Genomic DNA, 25,842 nt, shown 5'->3' with positions numbered 1-25,842 from the left:
GTGGGTTCTTTGAGTTTAGTAGTAAAATTGCTTTTTTGTGGTAGGGAATGGTGAGGAAGAAGGGGAGCATTTTGGACACGGTGGTAAATAATTGATTTCTACATAAATCTGTATTTAAGTACAGCGGGGTTCCTTTAATCTCAGACATTTCCAGCTACATAGAATTCAATAAACGTATCTTTTTCCATCGTCTGAAGGCTTAGGATGCAATATTATCGGATCAATATCTGTAGATATCATGTGATGGAATATGGAACTCATATGTAGAGTAATTATTCATATTTGGTCTGCGGACGTCAAATTTTTCACACTGACAAGCTTGCTGTTAATGATGATACAGCAAAAAATGAGATACCTGCACATTGGAGTGTGTTAAAGAATGCACTGTCCGAAATCCGATATTCAAGCATGTCTTAAAGCAGGAGTAAAATTTGTTTTTTAGTTGGGCCACACCAACTAAATTTTACAATTTGTTCTGGAGACCCTAAATCTAATGCGAGAGCGCGAAAAAAAATGAAGGGCCGAAAAAAGCCAAATGCCTAGATTTGAAATACACTAGGGGATGGCAAATATTAGGACACATATTGAATGAGAGAACACAGTGTAACAACCAACAAGTATTTTATTCGTCGTGAAAACAGCAATAAATCAGTGGAACAGCAGTTGTTGTCCCGTCCTGGTCCTTTCCTTTAATCACATCTTCCCTTATTCCTCTGTCGTGACTCGTTGGTTATAGTTACAAGAGGCGGAATTTCTTGTTTTTTTTTCTGGGAACAGGCCAAAATCAATGCGCGCCTGGACGTCATCCATAAAAATTACTTGGTGTGGCCTCGACTGAAATAACGGGACTTAACGTATGACTTAAGGCATGCTCAAGTATCGGATTTCAAGGCAGTGAACTATCGATATGGGTCAACAGAGACACATCGTTAAATTGAGATAACAAAAAATCGAACGAACAACGCATTTTTCGTTCCGATTCTATGAAGTGGATTAGAGTTTTACTGGACCAGGTGTTTCTTTGAAATCCCTTTGTTCGATTTGTCAGTTTGCAGTAGCCCTCGGCGATGTAAAGGAAATGTATTTGGGTCATCGTTCGTTAGTACAAAGATCTAATTGTTTAACGTATGTTCATCTGAAGATAAGATAAAGGTAAATGGGTAGGTGGCCCGTACGTTGTTAAAGCTCGCTTTGGTTATAAGTGGGATATTGTCAGAAGCAGATAGCGTTGTTTTGCCCACGAATGGAAAAAGTACATTCACTCACTAGTTTTCCCCATGCACATTGCACAAAATCCTATCTTTAAGCACATGCGTAAAGGTACACGCGAAGGACGAAACGGAACCTTTATGTTGAGGTCACATTTCCAAACCGGGGCCCGACCGGGCTGTTTCGATTAACGAAAAATAAACAATGTATATCAAAAATATACGCAAATAGTTCCCACTATTAATTTTTTTCAACTTTTTTTGTGCTTTGTTGTCTTTTATATCACACTTTTCGTTCCCGTTGTGGAAATGTGACCTCAGCATTACGCATGCTTAAAGGCGTGCTTAAAGATGTTTGTCATTGCCGAAGTATTGTTGAGTGGAACCAAGTATATACAGTAGGGGCATCAGCTTTAAACAACGTTTGCATTTAGTAGATGTGCAGAGGATATAAATTAGGTGTAACAAGTCATGTCGCGTGCCTGTGAAGCTGGTACGTTACGCGGAAGGGCGGTTATACCGGCTATACAGATGTAGATACCCAGCGGTTTATCAATCTGCATCGCATCTAAATATAGACTCATATTACACTTGGGCTGATAGTTGGACTGATAACGTAACTGTGCGCTTCTATATCGATCTAACTACAAAACCCCGGTTCTGGCCATTTGGTCGCGTTATTACAGATCATATCTATCGGCTGATTTCAAAATTGTAATAACCCTCAAGTAGTTGGCAAGATAGTAACTGACAAGTGCGGGGCATCTCCATGAGCGAAACATGCAAATGGTAGAAGTCACCTTCACGCAACAGACGATAGCTTAACTGTCGTTATGCCGTAAATGGTGCTGATTATGCTAACTATAGGAAGCGCGCAATGTGAGGAGGTTTAGGCCAAGACTACTACCACGATTATCGAATCAAATTAGAGTCGAATTTGAGTCAAATTTAATTCTCAACCACGCCCACGAACCACTGTTACTACTCCCGAACACCAGCCAACCAATGTCCGAACTTCCCACCCAAACTCGATCAACAGCTAGCTCAAAACCAGTTACTCCATCGAACGGAACAATCTTCCAATGGGTCTATTGATAGCGTGGCAGTTACAACCACCGTCTGGTCTTTCGAGATACATTACAAATTGGTCCCTGAACTCAAAGCACTAACGATCCAAGTACCCTGGATATGTTTGCGTCCTGTGGCGTTACGTACAGGGTACGTGATCGATAGGTCACCTGTGTGCAATACTGGAACCCACAGCGGAACTTAATCGTTACATACTTGACGCAGAAGTGGCTTCGACACTACCACGACTATCGAATCGAATTAGAATTAAATTTGAGTCAAATTTGACCCACGAACACACTCCGACCTACACCCGACCACCAGCCAACCATGGCCGAACTTCCCGATCAATAGCTCAATACCTGTTACCCCATCGAACGGAACAATCTTCCAATGGGTCTATTGGTAGTGTGGTAGTTACCACCACCGTCTGGTCTTTCGAGATACATTACAAATTGGTCCCTGAACTCAAAGCACTAACGATCCAAATACCCTGGATATGTTTGCGTCCTGTGGCGTTACGTACAGGGTATGTGATCAATAGGTCACCTGTGTGCAATACTGGAACCCACAGCGGAACTTAATCGTTACATACTTGACGCAGAAGTGGTATTGATACTACCACGACTATTGAATCGAATTAGAATAAAATTTGAGTCAAACTTGACCCACGAACACACTCCGACCTACTCCCGACCACCAGCCAAGCATGGCCCAACTTCCCGCCCAAACTCAATCAATGAGCTGAAAACCTGTTACTCCATCAAACGGAACATTCTTCCAATGGATCTATTGATACCACCACCACCACCACCGTCTGGTCTTTCGAGATACACTACAAATTGGTCCCTGAACTCAAAGCACTAACGTTCCAAATACGTACAGTGGATATGTTTGCGTCCTGTGGCGTTACGTACAGGGTACGTGATCGATAGGTCACCTGTGTGCAATACTGGAACCCACAGCGGTACTTAATCGTTACATACTTCAGGCAGAAGTGATCTTGCTGGGACGATTATTAGCCACGCAGGGAAATGCGAGTGGGGGAAATATGGAAAACACCGGAAAAAACATTGTAAAGAAACGATCTGCAAGTAGCCTAAGTGTTACATAATGACGAAATTGTTTGGAAGATATAGATGTGACTCAACTCGTGGCTTTTGTGGGAGAGATTGGCCACACAGTACAGGGAAAGGCGAGTGGAAAATATTGAAAATACCGATTGGTGAGGGAAAAAAACAATGTAAAGTAAAACGTTTTTCAAGTAGCCTAAGTGTGATATAATGAGAAAATTGATCGGAAGATATCTAACTCAACTCATGGACTTCTCGTCAGGCAGACAATCCTAACCATCTTGCCAACTATCGTCTATTTTCGTTTTAGCGACAAGTTTATCAAGCTGAAACATCTTTATCACAATAGTGGTCAAGGGCAGTCTAGCAACTCCCAGGAATGATATCACAACTTATGGACAGGTAAGTCTAATCGGGCGGGCAGAATTCCAACAACTCAGCGCTTTGTAACAAAGTGATGCCCCGATAACATCTCACAACATTACCTGCAGCAAGTAGCTGGGCGGACGGCCCTAACTGAAGTAAGGTTCTCATTTTCCCAAGGACGCAACAGTTGGACTTGTCAGGGATTCGAACTCAGAATCTTCAGATTCTGAGTCAACAATCCTAACCACAAGAACACCTTACCACCTTTTGTCTGTTTTCGTTTTAGCGACAAGTTTATCCAGCTGAAGCATCTATCATGATGGTTCCACAGCCGATGGGCAGTACGTCTAGCATTTCCCAGAATGATATCACAACTTATGGACAGGTAAGTCTAATCGGTCGGGCAGAATTCCAACAACTCAGCGCTTTTCAGCAATCAAAGTGATGCCCCGATAACATCTCACTCCATTACCTGCAGCAAGTGGCTGGGCGGACGGCCCTAACCGAAGTAAGGTTCTCATTTTCCCAAGGACACAACAGTGTAGCTTGCCAGGGATTCGAACCCAGAACCTTCAGATTCTGAGTCAACAACCCTAAACACAAGACCACCTTACCACCTAGCGTCTGTGTTCGTTTTCGCTAGAGACAAGTTTATCAAGCTGAAGCATCTATCATAATGGTGGTGTCATGGGCAGTCTAGCATCTCCCAGAATGATATCACAACTTCTGGACAGGTAAGTCTAATCGGTCGGGCAGAATTCCAACAACTTAGCGCTTTTCAGCAAAGTGATGCCCAGATAACATCTCACACCATTACCTGCAGCAAGTGGCTGGGCGGACGGCCCTAACTGAAGTAAGGTTCCCATTTTCCCAAGGACGCAACAGTTGGGCTTGTCAGGGATTCGAACCAAAAACCTTCAGAATCTGAGTCAACAATTGCAACCCTAACCACAAGAACACATTACCACCTACCACCTACCGTCTGTTTTCGTTTTAGCGACAAGTTTATCAAGCTGAAGCATCTATTATGATGGTTCTACAGTCGATGGACAGTCTAGCATCTCCCCAGAATGACATCACAACTTATGGACAGGTAAGTCTAATCGGTCGGGCAGAATTCCAACAACTCAGCGCTTTGCAGCAAAGTGATGCCCCGATAACATCTCACACCATTACCTGCAGCAAGTAGCTGGGCGGACGGCCCTAACCGAAGTAAGGTTCTCATTTTCCCAAGGACACAACAGTTGGGCTTGTCAGGGATTCGAACCCAGAATCTTCAGATTCAGAGTCAACAGCCCTGATCACAAGAACACCTTACCACCTTCTGTCTGTGTTCGTTCTAGCTGGCGAAAAGTTTATCAAACTGAAGCATCTATCAGTGTGGTTCTTGTCGATGGACAGTCTCTAGCATCTCCCAAGAATGATATCACAACTTATGGACAGGTAAGTCTAATCGGTCGGGCAGAATTCCAACAACTCAGCGCTTTGCACTAAAGTGATGCCCCGATAACATCTCACACCATTACCTGCAGCAAGTGGCTGGGCGGACGGCCCTAACTGAAGTAAGGTTCTCATTTTCCCAAGGACACAACAGTTGGGCTTGTCAGGGATTCGAACCCAGAACCTTCCGATTCTGAGTCAACAACTCTAACCACAAGAACACCTAGAACCTACCGTCTATGTTCGTTTTAGCGACAAGTTTATCAAGCTGAAACATCTATATCATGGAGAGTCTAACATCTCCCAAGAATGATATCACAACTTACGGACAGGTAAGCCTAATCGGTAGGGCAGAATTCCGACAACACAGCGCTTTGCAGCAAAGTGATGCCCCGATAACATTTCACACCATTACCTACAGCAAGTAAGTAGCCGAGGGGCACGTGGGATAGCATCTACCGAGTAATAGTTCTCCGATGGAGATCTTACCATCACTCTTGCCTTAAAAAGGCGATAACTAATGGATGATAGTGCGATGATCATTAGCGGTGAAACGTATACCTGTTGCCAGGGGCACCTACCCTGAACACGCGCGAAAAGCCACACATCGTAAATTTACAGAACGTTACACTAGTGCTAGACACATGCTTGTGTGTCTTGGTGCGGACCAAATTCTTTTACTGATCTTCAAGACATGTACTACCTTAAAGCATGCGTAAAGGTGCCGTGTCTTCCTTCGAGTGTACCTTTACGCACCTTTACGCATGCTTAAAATGTGCTTAAAGATTTGACGCTTGGTTGTTTTGTAACTTTATGTTACTCTCCAAGCAGAGGTTGGTGGGGGAAGATCGCCACCGTTTTATATATGCCTCGTTTTTTTTGTCGCGTTGGGTATGTATTGTTTAATGTGTTGGTTTCATTAATTGTTTTCATGTGTAACTTATTGTCACAGGGCATTCCTGAAAAGCAGAGTTTTTAGATAGCACTGAGGTCTCTACCCTGTTTAAATAAATCAGAGAAATAAATAAATAAATAAAAGATACGGTTTCGTGCGGTTCTAGCGCTGAGTTGACAAGTAACGTATTTTTAAGAGAGATCTTCAACCCCTCCTAAAACGTCGTGACTAGTAAACATCATATGTTTCACGGAGGTCTGAGATCTCCGAACTCTTGTTACATACTGCATGGGGCTGAAAAAAATACTTCATCATTTCATAACGTTACTTCATGACTTTAAGGCACACTCTCTACGTGGCTATAACAAAATCCGGCTCCTGATATATAGTACATTAGTGATGGATGACATACAATTCCCTACTAACATAGTTTCAGGGCCATTATGGACTGCAAAATGAAGACACATAAACTGCCGTGCTCCAGTTTTTTTCACCATTACTGTTATGGTGTTTTAAATCACCTAACATTAATAATGTGGGTAAGCACCACATTACTAGTATCAGTGTTGACAGGATACCCATTTAGTCGATAGTACGTGTGTTGTGAGTGATCAAAATCAGTGCCAAGTACGATACATTGTAGATATCACAATAAGAGATACCAGGCAGTCTCTATTATAACCTCCTATCATTCAGGGAGATACATCGTATTCGGATAGTCCGACTACGTCAGATATGTGATTGGAAATGAATGACTGACTATAACAGTTACTTGAAATCAACATGCCACAGGTCTGTTTTTTTTTTTTTTCGATAATGTGACACAATGGATGAAAGAAAAGTAGCTGACGAGTCCTGAAAAGAGTGTTCCGCACAATCCTTTGGAAACTTCATGCCCTTATTTTCCTAGAGTTATCAAACTAGGATTGAGGTGTTCAAAAGGAATTATCGCAGAGTGGGACTCGTTGTCACCAAGTACAGTAGGGGTATTGTCATTAGATAGCTTTAAACAATGTTTAGAGTTAGAAGTTCAAAGGTTAGATGTAACAAGTCGATCGGTGTAATGTAGCCAGCTGCCGCCGCGCCGCGTGCCTACGAAGCTGGTGTGTTACGCCGAAGGGCGGTTTTACCGGCTATACAGATAACGATATCAGATATCATATCGATACTTTGAAACATTTGGCCAGCACAGCCGAATTGTAGAAGAATTCGATCGCCGAAAACTTTGCCGACTTTGCGCCGACCTACTCTTAACTATAGTTGGGAGGGGGGCACTCGGCTAGTGTTCGGGAGTCCAAATTCGTGAATGTGTGACAGAAACTTTTAAAAGTACACTCACCTCCAGACACTGCAACAAGGAAGAACGGACAAGTTCACCAAGAAGTTGGACCCTCCAAGTGCAGACGACGTCCACATTAGAATCACCAGAAACTCAGACATTTTCAGGATGATTCGGAGTTTTCGAACTCTGGAACCAGACGATACATACAGGGACTCGACCGTTCCGTACTTTGGCTGACTTCATATGCAAATCTGAACACTGTCTGATATGTAAAACTGACGGAACTTGATTGGAATTTGAACACCTTGCTTTAAAAATGTTTATTTGTGATCGTTTGATTCTCTGACAAACAAAAGTTAGAGAGACAGGAGTTTGGGATTCCATCCGTTGTGTTTGTGTCAGAAAAGTCAAGGGCGATTCTGTTGTTCGATAGAAACTCCCGCTTGGACAGGGCCGATAAGAGGACACTGTGACATTTAGGTGACCTTCAGGCCTTGACCAGTGACCTCCCATGGGATCAAAATCTTTACAACGGACAGTGACCTGCCGGATAGTTCTTCAGAACTTCAGATACATTTTCTCTGAGGTCTCGTTGATTTACGGTTTTCTCCGATAGCGGTGACATCTGGCCTCACCGGAGTTCTGTTGCAGTTTGTGCGTTTGACCTTTGTGGTATATCACAAGTTTTAGAGCTCCATCCCTGGATCACAATTACCACTACATACTAGGATAGCGAAATAAACAAATAACGCATAGCTTCAGTGTACTGTGAACCAGTCATAATTGACATAACAAAAACAATGCCTTTAAAGACTATTCTCATCCTGTGACAAAGAAAAGAGCCCATCTCCAGCTATCTCGGCACAACACAGGGTCCCGTGGGACACACAGTTAATGCGATCAGATATGTGCTCTATTATGTAATATTCATATAATGTAATAAAGGAAACCATATATCTCAGTAATTACGAAAATATCCCTAAAAGTGATTGCTGTATATATAAGCTCTCCTTTAGCGGATCGACTCCCCTGGCATGTTATCTGTATATTTGCCCAATTTCTACCATTTCCAGTCGCTTCTGAAGCCTGGTAAAGCTAGATTTTGTTATCTGTGGTCCATTCGACTCGTAGGCTCGCTCTACCTATTTATGACCCAAAAAATAAGATACCTCGCTTAGCTTGTTTTTGGCCTATTTCAAACACTTGAAATGATGACGAACATGTGCTAAGAAATGGCTGTAAATATTAATATCAGATCAGACAGATTTCTTCATCCAGAATATTTATGTTTACCGAAGGAAAACATTCAATTTGTTTTTGCTCAGTTTCTTCTTCTTTTCCAAACAGTGAACTCAATGGCCTGAACCAATGCTGTGTCTGTTACCATGGTAATCAGTGTTGGGTTACATCATGTTGCAATTTTATAGCAGGAGGGATTTAGACTCCTGTCTGACCATATATATGAATGTCTTTGAGTAAGAATTAACAGAGCAGACCATATGTGAAGGTAAGCATTGTGCATTTGCCTTGCAAATGTTACTTCTACTTTGTTTTGTTTTTCCGCTCTGAAAGGGCATTGATGTCTTTAAAACCCATGTACAGAAAACCTTTATATGCTCGCCAGCCAGCCTGTTGACTTAGCCTCCGTAGCTGGCTTATAAATACATGTAGAACTGGGGGTTTGGTGGTCTTCGGCTGTTTACTGATTAGCCCAGTTCTAAAAACGGGGGTAATTCAACCAGGCCGGCTATGTTGTCTATATGCAATCAGAAAATAGCACATAAAAGATCCCAAAGACCCTGAAGACCCCAAACCCCTAGTTTTTATCATGCTATGGAGGCTACTGTTGACTGTCACCCTAATCACTCCTGACACACTGACTACCTACATGCCGGGTAACAATTGTCAGGACTGGTCCTCACGCTACAGGGAGGCGACAGTGCCACAACCTCTGAGGAAAGGTCAGCGCACCTGTCTGAAGCCCCTGTCACACATCATATGGCTTTCCGAACACCCAATGCACGAAATCCTATCTTTAAGCAGCACACTTTAAACGTGCGTAAATGTACGCGCGAAGGAAGAAACGGAATATTTACGCATGTTTTAGGTGTGTTGTTGGGGACTGGTTGGCAGGTGGTTGGGAGTAGGTCAGCAGTTGTTGTAACTTGGTTGTCAGTCAAATTTGACTCAAATTTAACTCAAATTTGATTTGATTTGTATCGAACGTTAGATCTGGCCACTCTGTTCCCAAACCACAGTCAACCTTGGTTGGTTGGTTGGTTGGTTGGTTGGTTGGTTGGTTGGTTGGTTGGTTGGTTGGTTGGTTGGTTGGTTGGTTGGTTGGTTGGTTGGTTGGTTGGTTGGTTGGTGGTCGAGGGAAGGTTCTAAATGTGTGACAGGGGCTTGAAACCTTGAAAGTACTTCAACGTTCACTCAATACAGCTGTGGTGTCACCCAAAAAGGATGGATAGCTTTTTTCACAAAGGTAGATCAAAACTAATATACGGTTTCACGTGTCTGCCATGATTATAACCCTTAAGGATTTCAAATATACGAGTGGACGCCTTGCCCTTCTCTATTATGCATAATATGATACACTCAAGCAACTGGATATGATTTTGGGAACGGTCAGACGTTTCAGATAGTATCCACTAGTAAAATGCAAGTAAAGTGAAGACAATTTTTTTTGGAAGTCGAAAAGGGAACAAAAGTCAGATATGTCAAGACAAGATAATGCAAATTAGTCAGAAAGCTCATGTTATGCAGAACAGGAGCTTAAGTGTTGTCTGTCCAGTTGCTTGAGCAGCTGCTTTTTTGGTGTATGGTATTACCTGGATGTCTAACCTTCATCGACGTATGCATAATATGGGGCCAGTTTGATGTTGGGTCTGCTTGCTTCTCGGTGATGGGTGCATGGAACACCGGAGTCATGTCAACACGCAATCCGGTACTTAGTGGGGAGGGAAACTGTCAGGACTCGATGTGAAGAAACTCAACAAAAGTGCTAAAAGCCCTGCCCTCGCTGAATTATTAACCCAGACGTGTTCAATTATTTAGCCGTCCGGTGTGAGTGTAGAGACTGAAGTAAGTTTTAGAGTAGACACGAAAGAAAACTTTTGCTTAATGTTTCTTCTGAAGTAACTCAAGGTATTGACCCCCCCCCCAGGTTTCATCACTGGTAAAAAGCACTTCCATCAAAAACAAAAAAGATAACCCGCTTCTACATTATGGTATTATACCTCCAAAGGACCAAAGTTCACTCACTGCATGAAATCCTGTCAATAAGCAAACCGTTAAAATACGTAAAGTTGCGTAAAGGTGCCGTGTTTTCCTTTGCGCATACCTTTACACATGTTTTAAGGTGTGTTGAAAGAACCTGTCACTGTAAAAAAAACTATTCTTCAAGCACGCCTTAAAAGATGCGTAAAGGTGCCGTTTCTTCCTTCGTGCGTACCTTTACGCATGTTTAAGGTGTGCTTAAAGATAGGAATTCGTGCAGCTAGGAGTTACTATCACTTGTTAAATCTTTCTTATCTAGATAGCTTTACACTTTCTCACTCATACTCACTTACCTGTCATCTCTATCTCTGATATGTACCTTCAAACGGATAACGATATTTACGATAATGCATTTTGTTACCAAGAGGCATGTCTTGTGTAATGTTGTTTCTCGGAGCTTTCATATCTCATGTTTGATAAGGCCACAGCAAGTAAATTTTATGGATGACATCCTCCACAGACTCCAAATCTAATGCAAGTAGGCAACAAGATGGGCCGAAAAAAACAAGGTTCCTACATTTTAAAATTTTGACTGATTCAGTGGGAACATCACATATACACAGCCACCATCTCATATCACTGCATCAAAGTAAGAAACAAAACATTACATCAGTGCCTTTTCTTATCTCCTCTCTTTATAGTTATCCTCCATCATCCTTCCGGCATGGCAACAGACATATTTGCCCATTTTCGGCATGTTGACCACTGTCAGAAGGCAACAAAATCTCTTGTTTTTTTTCCAAAATCAGGCGAAAATTAATGCGCGCTGATGTCATCCATAAAAATTACTTGCTGTGGCCTAACCGCCACTGTAACAGCACGCGTACTCCATAGACCCCCAGGCGTTAGGATGAGTGCGTTCCATATTGCCGTATTACTTGATGACCTGTTGGAGAGTGCTTCCCGATTGGTTTGGAGTACTTAGGCCAGGTTGAGTTGATTATGTGGATGACGTCCTCTGGGAACTCAAAAACTGACGTGAGCGTGCGAATAAAAAAAGTTTGGCAGAAAAAAAGTTGCCTTCATTATGAAACGTAGGTGGTCATGAAGGTTGAACATATGACTAAGCACACAGAGTATGGTATGTCCAAGGACATTATATTCTGTATAATGTATGTCGAATAATAGAATCTTTATTTTCATGTCTTGACATTTTCTTTTTTTTCTGGAATTTATTTTGGCATTCTACGACATTAGTATTATTTTCCAATATTTTTTTACAATTTACGGCAAATATTTGCTCATTTTGAAGCTGCTTTGTACGATTTACAGTATGGTCGATTTTCGGAGGAAAGGCACGAAAATTCATGCGCGCGGGACGTCATCCATTGAATCAAATTAACATGGCCTTAGGCTTTGATTCTACGTGATCCCCCAAGCTAGTCACTCTCATGGTTCCTGTCTCCCCGTACGTGTGTTAGGATCATACACACATCATTCATCATGTTGACTTCCCAGATTTGACGTGACAATAACTTCATGATTAACGAGATGTGACCAAAATGACTGATGTGATGGGTTCGTACCCATAGCTCTGGTGTAGCGGTGGGGCTTTCTTTGTCTTCCGCCTTGAACAGTTATTAAATGTTACTTCTAATTACTTTGTCATCAGCGAGACGGAGGTTTTCCACCTGGGGACTGCAGAGGAGGGTTTGGTGGTATCCCGTGGTGCTTTGCAGTCAGGTCACGTCTGTTGCACAGTCGTATGATTATGATTACCTCGCCAGTATATCACACTTCTGCAATACTTTTATTGAAGAAAAATCCATATTCTTTAAGCACATGCTATACCGAAGCTCAGACTGGGTTTGTTAATTAAAAGTTTTTATTAATACCTTTGTCTCAGTTATTATTGGATGAGTGGTGGCTAACATGTGACAGTTATTGTCGTGATGACATTGTATGGAACAGAAACAAGTAACACCATAAATGAAATGTTTACCACTTTGTGGTATTACAGATTGTTTTCTTTTATCCATGATGACCATAGCATTCATTATTTCAATTTTGGGGGCTTTTCTTTAAGCGTGTGCGCTTTCTCTGCAAAATGATTTGTTTAACGAGGTCTTAAAGCATGCGAAAAGGTGTAATTTCTTCCCTCGCGTGTACCTTTACTCATACTTTAAAGACAAGATTTCGTGCTGCATTCTATTTGGATTATACACTTTTATAGCAGTGTGTAGTTAGCAAATGTTACGAACCTACGAATCCTGGTTACGCAAAAAGCTTACTAAGAGAAAAAATCATGTTCTGTGAATTGGACGCCATTCCTTCTTCGAGTAGTAGACACGTTACTCACTGCAAAAATCCATTCTAGAAGCACGCCGTAAAGCATGCGTAAAGGTGTCGTTTCTTCCTTCGCTTGTACCTTTACGCATGCTGTAAAGTTTGTTTTAAGATAGGATTTCGTGTAGCGAACGTTACTCGCAGATGATGCCGGTCACTCGTCGTCGTCGTCCCCGTCCATCACGGTACACTTCTCCGGGCAGTAGAGATAGCGGTACGGCTTCTCCTTCTTGCTCTTCCCCTTCCCCTTGCCCTTGCCTTTGGTGGCGTTGGGAGCGAAGTCGAACGCCGTGTCAGACCGCGGGGGCCCAGGTACGGGCGCGGGAGGGCGTACGGCAGGGCGTACGGGTACGGGAGGGCGTTTCGGCACCAGGGGAGGCCCAGCCGGCACGACGGGGACGCTAGCGCCGCCGAGCGGACCCGGAAGCGGCCCGGGCGCGTAGTGAACCGGTAACACGATGTGTCCGGTACGTCCGGTGTTCCTAAAAGAAGAACAAGAAATTTTATTGCCGCTGCAAAGATCCATTCCTTGTGCCATTTCTTCCTTCTTTTTACATGCCGACGGCACACTCAAGTTTTTTTTCCTTCAACTTTTTGCAACTCAGTTTTTAATGCCGCCGCCAACGCAGACAAACGCATGAACGAACAAGAATTCGGAGATCTCATACCTCCATGAAATATATAAGTTAATTCTGTTAATACTTACTCAAACACATTCATATAGTATATGGCGACAGGAGTGTAAATCCCTCCTGCTATAAAATTGCAACATGATGTAACCCAACACTAGTTACCTTAGTGACAGACGTCCGGTTCAGGTCATTGACCTTATTTGTTTGGAGAAGAAGAGAAGAGGAAAAAGAAACAGAGCAAAAACAACATGTTTTCCTTCTGAGAAGGTAAACATAAATGCTGCTAATATAACCTTTTACATCAGGCATAGAGTAAATGGAACAGTTTAAAAGCACAAGTACATACGTGTTGGTGGGTTTCTTTTCCTTTTTCTTCTTGGGTTTGGCCCAAGGCCATATCCAGGGGCTGTGAAAACAGTTTGTAAAGTTAAGCAACTTGCTCATTACATTGCATCATTCAAAGTGTTCCTGTTACTGGGTGTTTGACAAAACAAAACGTGGTGTAGTGTAGAGTTTTTTCAGATCAAGGAAATACCAACTTGTGAATGGAATAAAACAACATATATATGGATGTTGATATAATTTCTAAGCTGGAATATATAATATTACTGGTGCTAAAATACTGACCGCAAAAAAATCTTTCAGCAAGCCTTAAAGCGTGTGTAAAGATACCTTGTCTTCCTTCGTGTGTAGCTTTACGCATGTTTTAAGGTCTGCTTAAAATAGGATTTCGTGCTATGTTCGCTAGCTAGCTAGGCAAAGTAAAGGTTAATCTTATCAAAGTTGTGACTTAAATTAAAAGACATACTCGGATTTTTCGGCACTATCTTCGTCCTCGTTGCCTTTGGCCTTCGCCTCTTTGGCCTTCGCCTGTTTGGACTCTTTGAACATCCAAAAGGCATCCGAGGTGCCGGCCAAGAAGATGGCAACACCAGCGAGTAGCACGAGCAGACGCATGGCTGGAGACCTCTGTAGATATACAAAGTAAGAAGATAAAGTTGATGTCGCACATTCAGAACCTTCCCCTGACCACCAACCAACCAACCAACCAAGGTCGGCGGTAGGTCGCAGTCCCGGTAAACCGCATTTTGCTTAGGCGTAACACACCAGTTCTGTACATGTAAGTACAAGCTGTGTAAGACCAGACTGTAAGGTTTGAACCACTCACACCGGGGAGAATCCCTACTCTTTTCCATAAATGCGTGGGGTATGGCTCTCCCAAACACGGGACCTCAATTTAATGTCCTATCCGAGGGACGACGCTAACTGAAGCTAGGTACTCATTTCCACCGGAGTGAAGTGAGGAAAGTCGTGTCAAGTCGTCCCATCCGGCAGGATTCGAACCCGGGGCCTCTTGGATCCGAGCCGAACACTGGCGTTACCCCACACGACCCAACTTGAATCAATTTTGAGTTAAATGTGAGTCAAGTTGGACTGCAAACAAACACTGCTGACCTACTCCCAACCACCAGCCAACTAGTTCCCAACCATAGTCGAACATGCACTCCGCAACGTTCGACTGGCGCAGCCGAACAGTACATGAAGCCAACCTCGCCGAACACCAGCCAACCTTGCTCCCGACCTACACCCAACCATGGTTCTTCAGTGTTTGGGAGACCATATTCGTGGCAGGGGCGGTATAGACAGTTGTGTACAGACATAGTGTCAACGCAAGAATTATATCCTTCTGCCACTTGTCAAATAAAGTTGAAAGAACTTTGAACAATTGTGGCGATCAACTACTTCACGACTATATATAGATCTAGTACCAAGCTGTTTGTAGCAAAGAACAAAATACGTACCTCGTGTGTAGACCAATGTGGGTAATATTTGGAGAGTACGACAATCTAGTAGATAAAACGAAGACTACGGCATTTAAGAAATAAGGAAATACGTCTAGAAGAACCAGACAAGACTCGTCTTACCTCAAAGACTCCCTCCCAGATCAAACGTTCAGTGGTCTGCACTCCAAATTGGCCTCCGATTCGAGATATGATTCTGTGAGTATTTCTTTGCCGTGAACCTGCCTTTTATACAGAAATGTCGCGCAACTTTCCCGTGAGAAAGAATTTGTTATTAATTCATAAAACTTTCAGCAAAAATCTCATTACATGAGCGGTCACAATAGTCGATCTCTTCACTGTCTTAATTTTTCTGTGATGCAAATATTACATTTTCTAGTTGTTATAATATTGAGTCACAAGAAATTGTGTTTGCTAGACCACACAGGGACTATGTGTTGACATCAAAGAGTTTGAAATTGAACTGTAAAACTCAGTCAAGCGTGGATTACAGCCAGTCGCTGATAGCTATGGCGTTGACATTCTTGTACCTGTAGCTAAGCTATGGTTTTGGTTGATTGAATTAAAGATATACACATTGCAACTTGCTTCGTTTTTATGATGAAATGTTTATATTCATGCCATTGATGTGTAGGTTCATGTAGGTCTGAAGAAATCTATCTGATATTCTCATTTACTGCAATTTCTTAGCACGTATTCGTCATAATTTCGTACTTGAAACGTTTGAAATATTTCAGAAACAAGCTACGCAAGGTGTCCCTTTATTTTTGGGTACCACCAATAAATATCTAGAACAAGCCTGCCATACGAAACAAGCAATCATTTTCCGTCAGCGACACCGCATTTTTACCTCTCAGATATCGCAGTACCAGTATGCTATGGGATAGGGTTGATTCAACTTAGGACATGTTGATTTGATTGTATGGATGACATCCGCGCGCGCATGAATTTTCGGCCGTTTAAAAAAAAAGACGTTTTCAACCATACTGTAAATCGTACAAAACAGTTGCAAAATGAGCAAATATATACCGTAAGTTGCACAAAAAATATTGGAAAACGATACCAAATGTCGTTGAATGCCAAAATCAAACGAAAAAGACCAAAATTTAAAGAAATGAATTTGAAGGGTAGATTATTTGCCTTACTATATCCTGTGTCATTTGTTCAACCTTCATAACCACGCAGATTTCATAATGAAAGCAATGTTTTTGCCAAACTTTTTTTATTCGCACGCTCGCATCAGTTTTGGGCTTACCAGAGGATGTCATCCATATAATCAACTCAACATGGCCTAACTACGTAAAAAATGATCAGGAAATCGACTTTGAAAATGTAGTTTTCCTGCGTTGCAATCGCTTCGGGTGCCTTTAAGAATGTAATAATATACTGATACTCTAATCTGCCTTCGGGTACTTCCTAAGTATAATCCTTAGCGAAACGACACAGCGGATTTTTCAATTTGCTCTTGGTGACGTTTTTTTTTAGCCCGATATGTCTCAATCCTTCTAAACGACGTCATCGCCAAATCCGTCATGTTTTTTATCGATGATCAGTCACCCAGGCCTAACGACGTGGTCTCATTCTGTCAAGCGGTCGCCAGTTCTTTCAAAGCCCGTAGACGTCTATTAGGTCGTGCCCCAGATGTATACGTACAAGCGCTAGAGTTGCCTTTGTGACTGTATATGTCTCTGCATTTCTATCAAAGCAGTTCTGTCAAAGCTTGTACACGTCTATTAGGCCGTGCCCTAGATGTGTACATGCGTTAGACATGCTTTTGTTGGTTGTATATCACTGTAACATATTTACAGTGTACTAGAAGACCTGTTTTATATCGCCCCTTGTTGCATTTCTATCAAAGCAGTTCTTTCAAATTAAAGCTTGTACACATCTATTAGGTCGTCCCTAGATGTGTACAAGCTTTAGGCCTGTCTCTGTGACTACATGTATATTATCACTGTAACATATTTTCAGTGTACTGACAGACCCTTTCTAGTTCCCCTTGTTGTATTTCTATCAACGCAGTTCTGTCAAAGCCTGTACACGTCTATTAGGTCGTGCCCTAGATGTGTACAAGCGTTAGGCCTGCCTCTGTGGCTGTATATTATCACTGGAACATATTTACAGTCACTGACAGACCTGTTTTATAGTACCCCTTGTAGTATTTCTATCAAAGCTGTCAAGAAAGTTAATTATACATGTGTAGTCGTGTTAATGATGAAATGGTGTAGTTCTTTCGGTGCATGAATTTTGATCTTTAAGCATACCTTAAAGCGTGCTTAAAGGTGATGTTTCTTTTCTGGAAAAGAGGTACACTTACGCATACTGCATGCGTGCAGTCATGTAAATGCAGAAATGATCTTTAAGCACAAATTAAAGCATGCGTAAAGGTTCTGTTTCTTCACTCGTAAAGTGGTACCTTTACGCATATGTTAATGTATGCGTAAATGTAGGATTTTTTGTAATGCTTGAATCTCATGTTCACGTTTGGGTATATTATTAAAGCTCTAACAGGGGCTATATTATGACTTCAGTATACTATCCCAGTAAAACACGTTTCTTTATTAGTAGGTTAATAAACGTCTATAAGTCATCAGCGATCACACATTGAAGGACTTAGCGGCTTTACGGATTTCCTTTGCAGGATAAAGAATTAATTCCTCAACTAGATCTCTTAAAGCCTTCGGCTGACCGCAAAGCTAATTTTAGCAATTTGTGAGTTGGTTTGAAAAACTAGATCACTGTTTCAAGGAGTGGAAGCTTTCGCTTGGACTAAAATCAGACCATGATGTACAAAATGACTAATAAACTGGTGGACGTACCAAATACTAAGTACCTAATACCCGCCCAGAAAAGAACAAGAAATAGCCATGCCTTCAAGTACCAGAGTTATCAAGGTGTCAAAACTTCATTCTTTCCTAGAACTATCGCAGAGTGGAACTCGCTGCCACCAAGTACAGTAGGGGCATTATATCTATAGACAGCTTTAAACAACGTTTAGAGTTAGATATTCAAGGGTGTAACAAGTCGTTCGGTGTAATGCAGCCAGCTGCTGCCGCGCCGCGTGCCTGCGAATCTGCATGTGTTACGCCGAAGGCTGGTTATACCGGCTATACAGATACAAATACAGATACAGACCCATTCGCACGGATTGAAAAAGCAACTACATATTACGTGCTGCTATGCTGTTAATGCAATAATACTTTCCCCCCGAAGGCTGGCTTTGAAAAGTAGGACATCTTTATTAGTTTAGGACACTGTTGACGCATTGACAAAAAAACGGATGAAGAAATCTGTCTGATATTGACATGTACTGCAATATCTTCGTCATCACTTCATACTTGAAGCGTTTGAAATAAACTCAAACTAGAAAGGTAACATTTGCAAAGCAAATGCACAATGTTTACCTTCGCATGTGGTCTGCTCTGTTAATTCTTACTCAAACACATTCACATATAGGAGTATAAATCCCTCTTACTATAAAATTGCAACATTATGTAACCCAGCACCAGTTACCATGGTGATAGACGGTCTGGTTCAGGTTATTGACAAGCGGAAGAAGAAGAAGAGGAAACTTCTCAAAAACAATATGTTTTCCTTCGGTAAACATAACAAGGCTACGTGGCGAGTCCCTTGATTTTTTGGTACCACCAATAAATAGCTGGATTGCAATTTTTTTCCATCACGGAATTCGAATGCAGACGTGGGATAATTGATTCATTACAAATACTGTACTAGAAAGTGACCAAAAAATTTGACTTTAAAAATCCAGTTTTACTGTTCCTTCGCGTGTAGCTTTACGCATACTTTAAGCTGTGCTTAAAGATAGTATTATCATTATAGCGTGATACGGCGGAAATCATATTTTAAATGGGTCGTGAGAAACGTGACGATAACGTAAAGTGAAAGGTCGAAGAATGGGCCTTTAATGGTTACCAATAGAATTAGGTCAAGCAACTTTTTCCATTAGTCGGCAGTAACTTTCCGGCTTGATTGAAAAACAAGGGAACTAAATCACTGCACGTGGCCGAAGTGGGTCACAGGAAACGATAAAATAAGTGCCTCCGCATCAACTTGATTTGAATTTCATATCGGAAGAGCTGGAAATGTTTTTAACGGCTTAGCACAGGTGCATAAAACGTAACCCCTGTCACACATAGACGAATATGGCCTGCCGAACACTGCCTTACTCCCTCAAACCATGGTTAGGCCACACCGACTTAATTTTATGGATGACATCCGCACGCGTTGATTTTCGCCTGTTCTCAAAGAAAGAAGAAAGATCACAGGCTCTATAGGCCTGGGTAGTCAGTCCATGGTAGTTAGCAACAAAACAGAGCCGGTGGTAACTCTGGAGGATGGATCCCAGGCTAGCGATCGAAGCTCCACGACTCAAGATCTTAGTACATACGTACAGGGCCGATTCATAAATGCCGCAAAAAGCCAGCATGTGCCGGCTTGTCGTGTACGCCGCTATGTACGAGCTGCCGCAAATTCACAATACCTGCTTTGTATTTGGCCGGATTTTTTTATTCGCCCGCGCGCACTAGTTTGGAGGTCTTCCGAGGATGTCATCCATAAAATTAAGGCCATGTGGCCTTAGGAGTACACAAGGAATTGTTAGCTACATGAAAATGTACGTATTGTTTTGTCTGTCTGTGCGTATGTGTGTGGGTGTGTCTGTCTGTGTGTGTCTGTGTGTGTGCGTGTGTATTTCCACATGCTTGTCTGCATAAATTGAGAAGGCCTTTATCGATTGCGATGATATTTGGTATTATGGTAGGTCTTAGGAGAACAGAGGTCAAATTTGGGCCTCCTGGCGGCTGACCGTAGCACTGCAAAATCAAAGAAAACTTATATATTTTCATGTAGGTATGAGATCTATGCATTCTTGTTACTCAAGCAACTGGATAAATTTTGAAAATATATCATTTTCAGAGCTTGCATTAGGATAATATCTTTATGGAGTATTGTGATAAATGTTGCATTAAAGTGTTAAAGTGATGAAATATGGCATAATGGTAGACTTGGCTTTGAAGTAAGTCCAGACCTTTCGTTGCGATGGCTGTGCAATAAAATTACTTTTTGCGTAGTCGCGCTGAATTTCTTCTCGTTATCATTTTTTTTGCAGAAAAGCCACCGTATCTCCATTATGGTTTCTTATCTCCCCCAGGCTAGCCTCCGCGGTTGATTGAATTATGTCTGAGTGCCTCTACACGACCCCCACGGGAAAACAGATCTTGACAATAAAAATGATGGACCGTCGCGGGTCATTTTCATCAAAGTGCACCAGACAATTTTCTTTCATTACAGATTGTTTTTCTTTATTTGTTATTAACGTCGCCTAATGCAATTTCAGGGCGGCAACACAAAAAGATTCTGGATGAGGAAATCTGTTTTTTTAAATATTCCAACATTTAATGACTAGACGTGGTGACAGCACACTCAAATTATATAAACTTATTTTATGCCGACACCAACGCAGAGGACGAATATAGGACAAGACAATACTCATTTTCACTTGAGTTAAGTGAGGAAAGTCGTCTAAAGTGCCTTTCCCAAAGGCACAAGATCGGTGGCGTGTCAGGACTCGAACCCGGGACCTCTTGGTTCCGACCCCACAATTTGATTTGATTAAAGTCACCCAATGGAATTTCAGGGCGGCAGCACAAAAACATTCTAGATGAGGAAATCTGTTTAATATTGATATTAGCACATTTTTGTTATCATTTCATACTTGAAGCGATAAGAAATAGCCCAAAATACAAGCTACATGAGGCATTTCTTTATTTTTTGGGTACCATCCAAAAATAGCTAGAACTAGCCTACGATTCAAACAAGCAACCGTTTTACATCAGCGAATAATGCATTAAACAAAAGACCAGAAAATTGACTTTAAAAATCCAGTTTTGCCGCACTAAAATTCCTTTAGACAAAAAAAAAACAAGTTAATTGTAATCAGATTTTTAAAAGGCTTTTTTTGAATGTCACTTTATTTATTTGTAGAGCAGCTCAAAGGTTATGGGGAGAGTCACCAATTGAGTGGTAGACACCATACATTAATCTACAAGTATTCCCAGTAGTAATGTACGCAGACAAGTCGACCCAGAACGCGTAACGATACCTCAGTTCTACCGCTGAAACCAATATAGAAGTCACCCCGTCACTCTGAGTGTATAGACAAATGGCCACGCTTGGGGCAGTTCTTACTAGTTGTGTATTCACAGAAGGTTAGGCTTACAAGAGCGTCGATTGTTTTTCGTTTTTAACCCCATCGCGGTTCGATAGCATCTACGCACGGTCGGTACTAATCTTTCGTCCGAAGGGAGAGTTGGCAGGCATGTTCAGCTAGCTAGCCTGGGTACCAAACATTTGGTCGGCTTGGAGGTGAGCTACCTACCCCGGCCTTTATTACTATTAAGCACAGGCGAGCTATACCAAAGGACCTATCTTCAGTAGCCTCCATAGCATGCCAACAACTAGGGGTTTCGGGGGTCTTCATGGTCTTTGGGAGCTTTTATGTGCTATTTTCTGATTGCATATAGACAACATAGCTGGCCTGATTGAATTACCTCCGTTTTAGAACTGGGCTGATCAGAAAACGGCCGAAGACCACCAAACCCCCAGTTCTATAAGCCTGCTACGGAGGCTATATCTTCAGCTGGTTTCCCTGTATCCGCTGACTTCTTGTATTACGCTGAGTCTTCTATTGCGGTAATTGGGGCCTGGTTTGGCGGCCTTGAAATGCTACCAGCCCCGAAGAGACAGCGCTGAGCTCAAGGGGGTTACCAGGCTATCAGCTAGCTGGTCCAGCTGGGATAGCTGTCGAAGTACGTTAGCGCAAAAGCTGTCCCTATAAAAGCTCAGTTCTTAGCGTCTGTCAGAAGACATCACTGCACGAAATCCTATGTATCTTTACTTAGCACAACTTCAACATGCGTAAAGGACAGGCGAAAGAAAAAACGGAACCTTTACGCATACTTAAGACGTGCTTAAAGATTGGATTTTTGTGGAAATCTTGTTATGATAAGACATCTAAGGTAAAGGCGTATCAAAAGCTTACAAGCAGACTCCTATCTTTTAGTTAGCACAGCTTAAACATGCGTAAAGGTAACCGGGAATGAAGAGACGGAACCTTTACGCATAATTAAGACGTGCTTACAGATTGGATTTTTGTGGTAATCTTGTTATGAAGACATCTAAGGTAAAGGCGTATCAAAAGCTTACAAGCAGACTCCTATCTTTTAGTTAGCACAGCTTAAACATGCGTAAAGGTAACCGGGAATGAAGAGACGGAACCTTTACGCATAATTAAGACGTGCTTACAGATTGGATTTTTGTGGTAATCTTGTTATGAAGACATCTAAGGTAAAGGCGTATCAAAAGCTTACAAGCAGACTCCTATCTTTTAGTTAGCACAACTTAAACATGCGTAAAGATAAGCCTAAAGAAAGAAACGGAACCTTTATGCATAATTAATTAAGACGTGCTTAAAGATTTGATTATGTGGTAATCTTGTTATGAAGACACCTAAGGTAAAGGCGTATCAAAAGCTTACAAGTAGACGGTTCCATCACGGTGAATTACGGTGAATTCCAGAGAACCATTTGTGCATGAACCATGTGCATGAACCTTGGCATATACGACTTTATGAATCACAACGCTTGAAACACCACACCACGACATACATTATATACATTGCCATTTGCGCGGTTGTAGCGGTATCACGGCTATAGGCGTACACGGGGCATCACTAACCGTATTTGCTGACAAATTTGACGTTACACCGATGCGCCAGGGCTCATTATCGGTGCGGCAATGAAGGGCTCCCCGCGGAGTTACGCCTGATCAGCGCGCTCAATCACATTCATACGGTCCGAATTGAGCAACTTTGGCAGTTCGCGTCACATGACTCGGCCGGTGCGCCCGATACGAATTGAAAGTACGTCTCTCATAACCAGGTCGGAGCTTCAGCGAAGTGCACACGTTCTAGTAGCTCCTCGTGTGTTTCCTTTTTAACACTATGGACGGCGCTGAAGAAGAATTAGCAGCATCTTGCTCTGTCCAGCAACGACCTGATCGTTCTACAGCGATGCAGAAGGCAAAGTTCGTGAGGAGAGACCACAGGGTAAAGATTAACGTGGGCGGGACGCTCTTCGTGACGTCCCGCAAGATCTTCGACCGCTTCCCGGACAGTCTGCTCGGCAGCGACGAGAAGGACTACTTCTACAACGCGGAGACGGACGAGTACGTGTTCGACAGGGACCCGGATATCTTCAGGTACATCCTGACCTACTACCGCACGGGGCATCTACACTACCCCGAGAGCGAGTCCGTGAAGGACTACGATAACGAGCTCATCTTTTTTCGCCTCATGGCGGAGGACATCGTCGGGGCGTGTTGTCGGGAAGCGTACATGGAGAAGAAGGAGGCCCTGGAGCAGATCGAGTCCTCGGCGGCGAACGGTGACGGCGGCGCCTCTACGGTCACCGTGCGTGCGAGGCTGTGGAGTATCCTGGACGACCCGTTGTCAGGAACGGTCGCCCAGGCGGCTTTCTACGTGACCGGTTGCATGATCGTCGCCTCTATCGTAGCTAACGTCGTGGAGACAATCTGGTGCCCGAAATTCGGCGTCCTAGACGAGTGGCTGCGCTGTGGTGACAGGTACAGAATAACATTCTCCGTGGTAGAAATCACCTGCGTTACCTACTTCACCATTGAGTATTCCCTACGACTCTTTGCGGCGCCGAACAGGCGAGAGTTTGTGAAGAGCCCGCTGAGCGTGATCGACCTGGTGTCCATCGTACCGTTCTACATAGCTCTGTGCATCCCCGAGAACAAAGAGCTGAACGGCGTGTTTGTCACCCTGCGTGTGTTCCGCGTCTTCCGCATCTTCAAACTCTCGCGCTCGTCCTCGGGAATGCAGCTGTTGGGGCAGACTCTCAAAGCATGCATGCGGGATCTGGGCTTCCTACTCTTCGCCTTAGCCATGACAGTGGTCATCTTTGCCACCATGATGTACTACTGCGAGAGGGGCCGCCCCGAGTCTAACTTCACTAGCATCCCTGCAGGCTTCTGGTACATCGTGGTGACGATGACAACGCTAGGGTACGGCGACATGGTGCCCAACACCATCGTAGGGATGCTGGTGACCGCGTTCTGTTGCTTGAGTAGCGTGGTCCTCCTGACGTTGCCGGTAACGGTCATCGTGTCAAACTTCAACGCCATCTACCGTCCGGAGAAGGTCTACCGAGGCGACAAGGCGCTGCTAACAGGCGGGATGGAGAACCCTGAGAGAGAGCGGTTCAACCGGCAGCACCAACACCTCATAGACTGCCTGAGGAACACTGCCCGGCCAGGGTTCTACCTGACGCGGCTCCAACACAAGGGGAGCCGGGACCTCCACCGCTCGGACGCCTCCTCCTCAACCCCCGCGTCCTTCCAAGAGCTCTCCGTGGAGACCATTCTCGATGATTACGACGAAACAAGTTGTTGAAATCGGTGGGGGACATACTTTATTTTGTACCATTGAAAAAACTGTAGATAGTCAAAAAAAGACTGTAAAGATGTTGAGAGGATTTGCGGTTTCTACATGCTTAAAAACAATTACATAGAATCTGACCCTTGCTGTATGCGGCTACGGAGCTCATCTATAATGCATGAAGTTGTATTTAGATGATAGACTGCATTAATACTGATTTATGCATCATTTGCGGTTTCGCTACAACGATTGAAATATCAAACCAATCAATCAGACCAGTACACGTATGCGTGTTGATATTATACAGATACGAACACCAAATTTAAAGGGCGTATATTTAGATTGCCGACAATTTACCAAGAAAAAAGCAATAACGATAAAACAAAAGTTAAAGGCACATGTAACGCATGAAAAGACCGTGGTGTAACGTTCAGCACCAAGGACAGGGACAGTGTTCATCATTTTACTTAATCTGACTCTTGTATATCTATCGTGTATAATAGTATCATCTCAGACACAATTAGCATTTCCTGATATATAAATAGCATTCAATGCGTCAACTGCCAGACAAATTATATACCGTTATATCAACACTGCACGCAATCGTATCTTTCAGCAAACCTTAAAGCATGCGTAAAGGTTCCGTTTCTTCATTCGATCGCCTGTGCCTTTACGCATACTTCAAGGCTTGCTTAAAGATGCGAAGTGCAGTGCCAATACACTGTACATGTTGATATCAATAAATATCTGCCCAATTTGTGTACAGAGACGGCGTGCTGTTCGCTATAATGTTATTAATGAGCAGAACCAAATTACCTTCGCGCGTCAAAGGGAGCATGTTCAATATCACGGCAACATTCTATCATCTCTTAACGACATTTCGATTTGAATCTTTCTCCCGTGGTGCCTTGCTAATTTAGGTATTGGTCGCAAACTAATGTAGAATCTAATGCCATTAGTTTTTCAAGTTTACCATTCGATTCAAACTTTGTAAACCATGTCAGATGGGGTAGATCGTTGATATCTAAAGGAT

General features: G+C 42.8%; 1 protein-coding gene and 1 pseudogene across 1 annotated transcript; one reads left to right on the top strand and one right to left on the bottom strand.

The window, feature by feature from the left end:
• Positions 1–12,625: 12,625 nt before the first annotated feature.
• On the bottom strand, positions 12,626–14,486 carry LOC109476899 (transcription initiation factor TFIID subunit 3-like). The gene is made up of 3 exons (XM_019777915.1): positions 14,338–14,486; positions 13,876–13,935; positions 12,626–13,379 (listed from the first exon to the last, which is right to left on the bottom strand). Exons 1-3 carry the CDS (start codon positions 14,484–14,486, stop codon positions 13,052–13,054), a joined length of 537 nt encoding a protein of 178 aa, XP_019633474.1. The 3' UTR covers positions 12,626–13,051.
• Positions 14,487–23,273: 8,787 nt separating this feature from the next.
• On the top strand, positions 23,274–24,830 carry LOC109477040 (annotated as a pseudogene).
• The last annotated feature ends 1,012 nt before the right edge of the window (positions 24,831–25,842 follow it).

Source organism: Branchiostoma belcheri, unplaced genomic scaffold (assembly GCF_001625305.1).
Source record: "Branchiostoma belcheri isolate BF01 breed outbred unplaced genomic scaffold, Haploidv18h27 scaffold4, whole genome shotgun sequence".
Taxonomy (NCBI): domain Eukaryota; kingdom Metazoa; phylum Chordata; class Leptocardii; order Amphioxiformes; family Branchiostomatidae; genus Branchiostoma; species Branchiostoma belcheri.
The sequence above is the reverse complement of the archived record's forward strand: the minus strand, read 5'-3'. Positions and strand labels throughout refer to the sequence as shown.

Excerpts from the sequence above, each read along its gene's own strand:
- LOC109476899 (XM_019777915.1), bottom strand. The coding sequence starts at position 14,486 with ATGCGTCTGCTCGTGCTACTCGCTGGTGTTGCCATCTTCTTGGCCGGC. Across the intron at positions 13,936-14,337 it reads GATAGTGCCGAAAAATCCGA|CCCCTGGATATGGCCTTGGG; the intron begins GTATGTCTTTTA and ends CTGTTTTCACAG. Across the intron at positions 13,380-13,875 it reads GAAAAGAAACCCACCAACAC|GAACACCGGACGTACCGGAC; the intron begins GTATGTACTTGT and ends TTCTTCTTTTAG.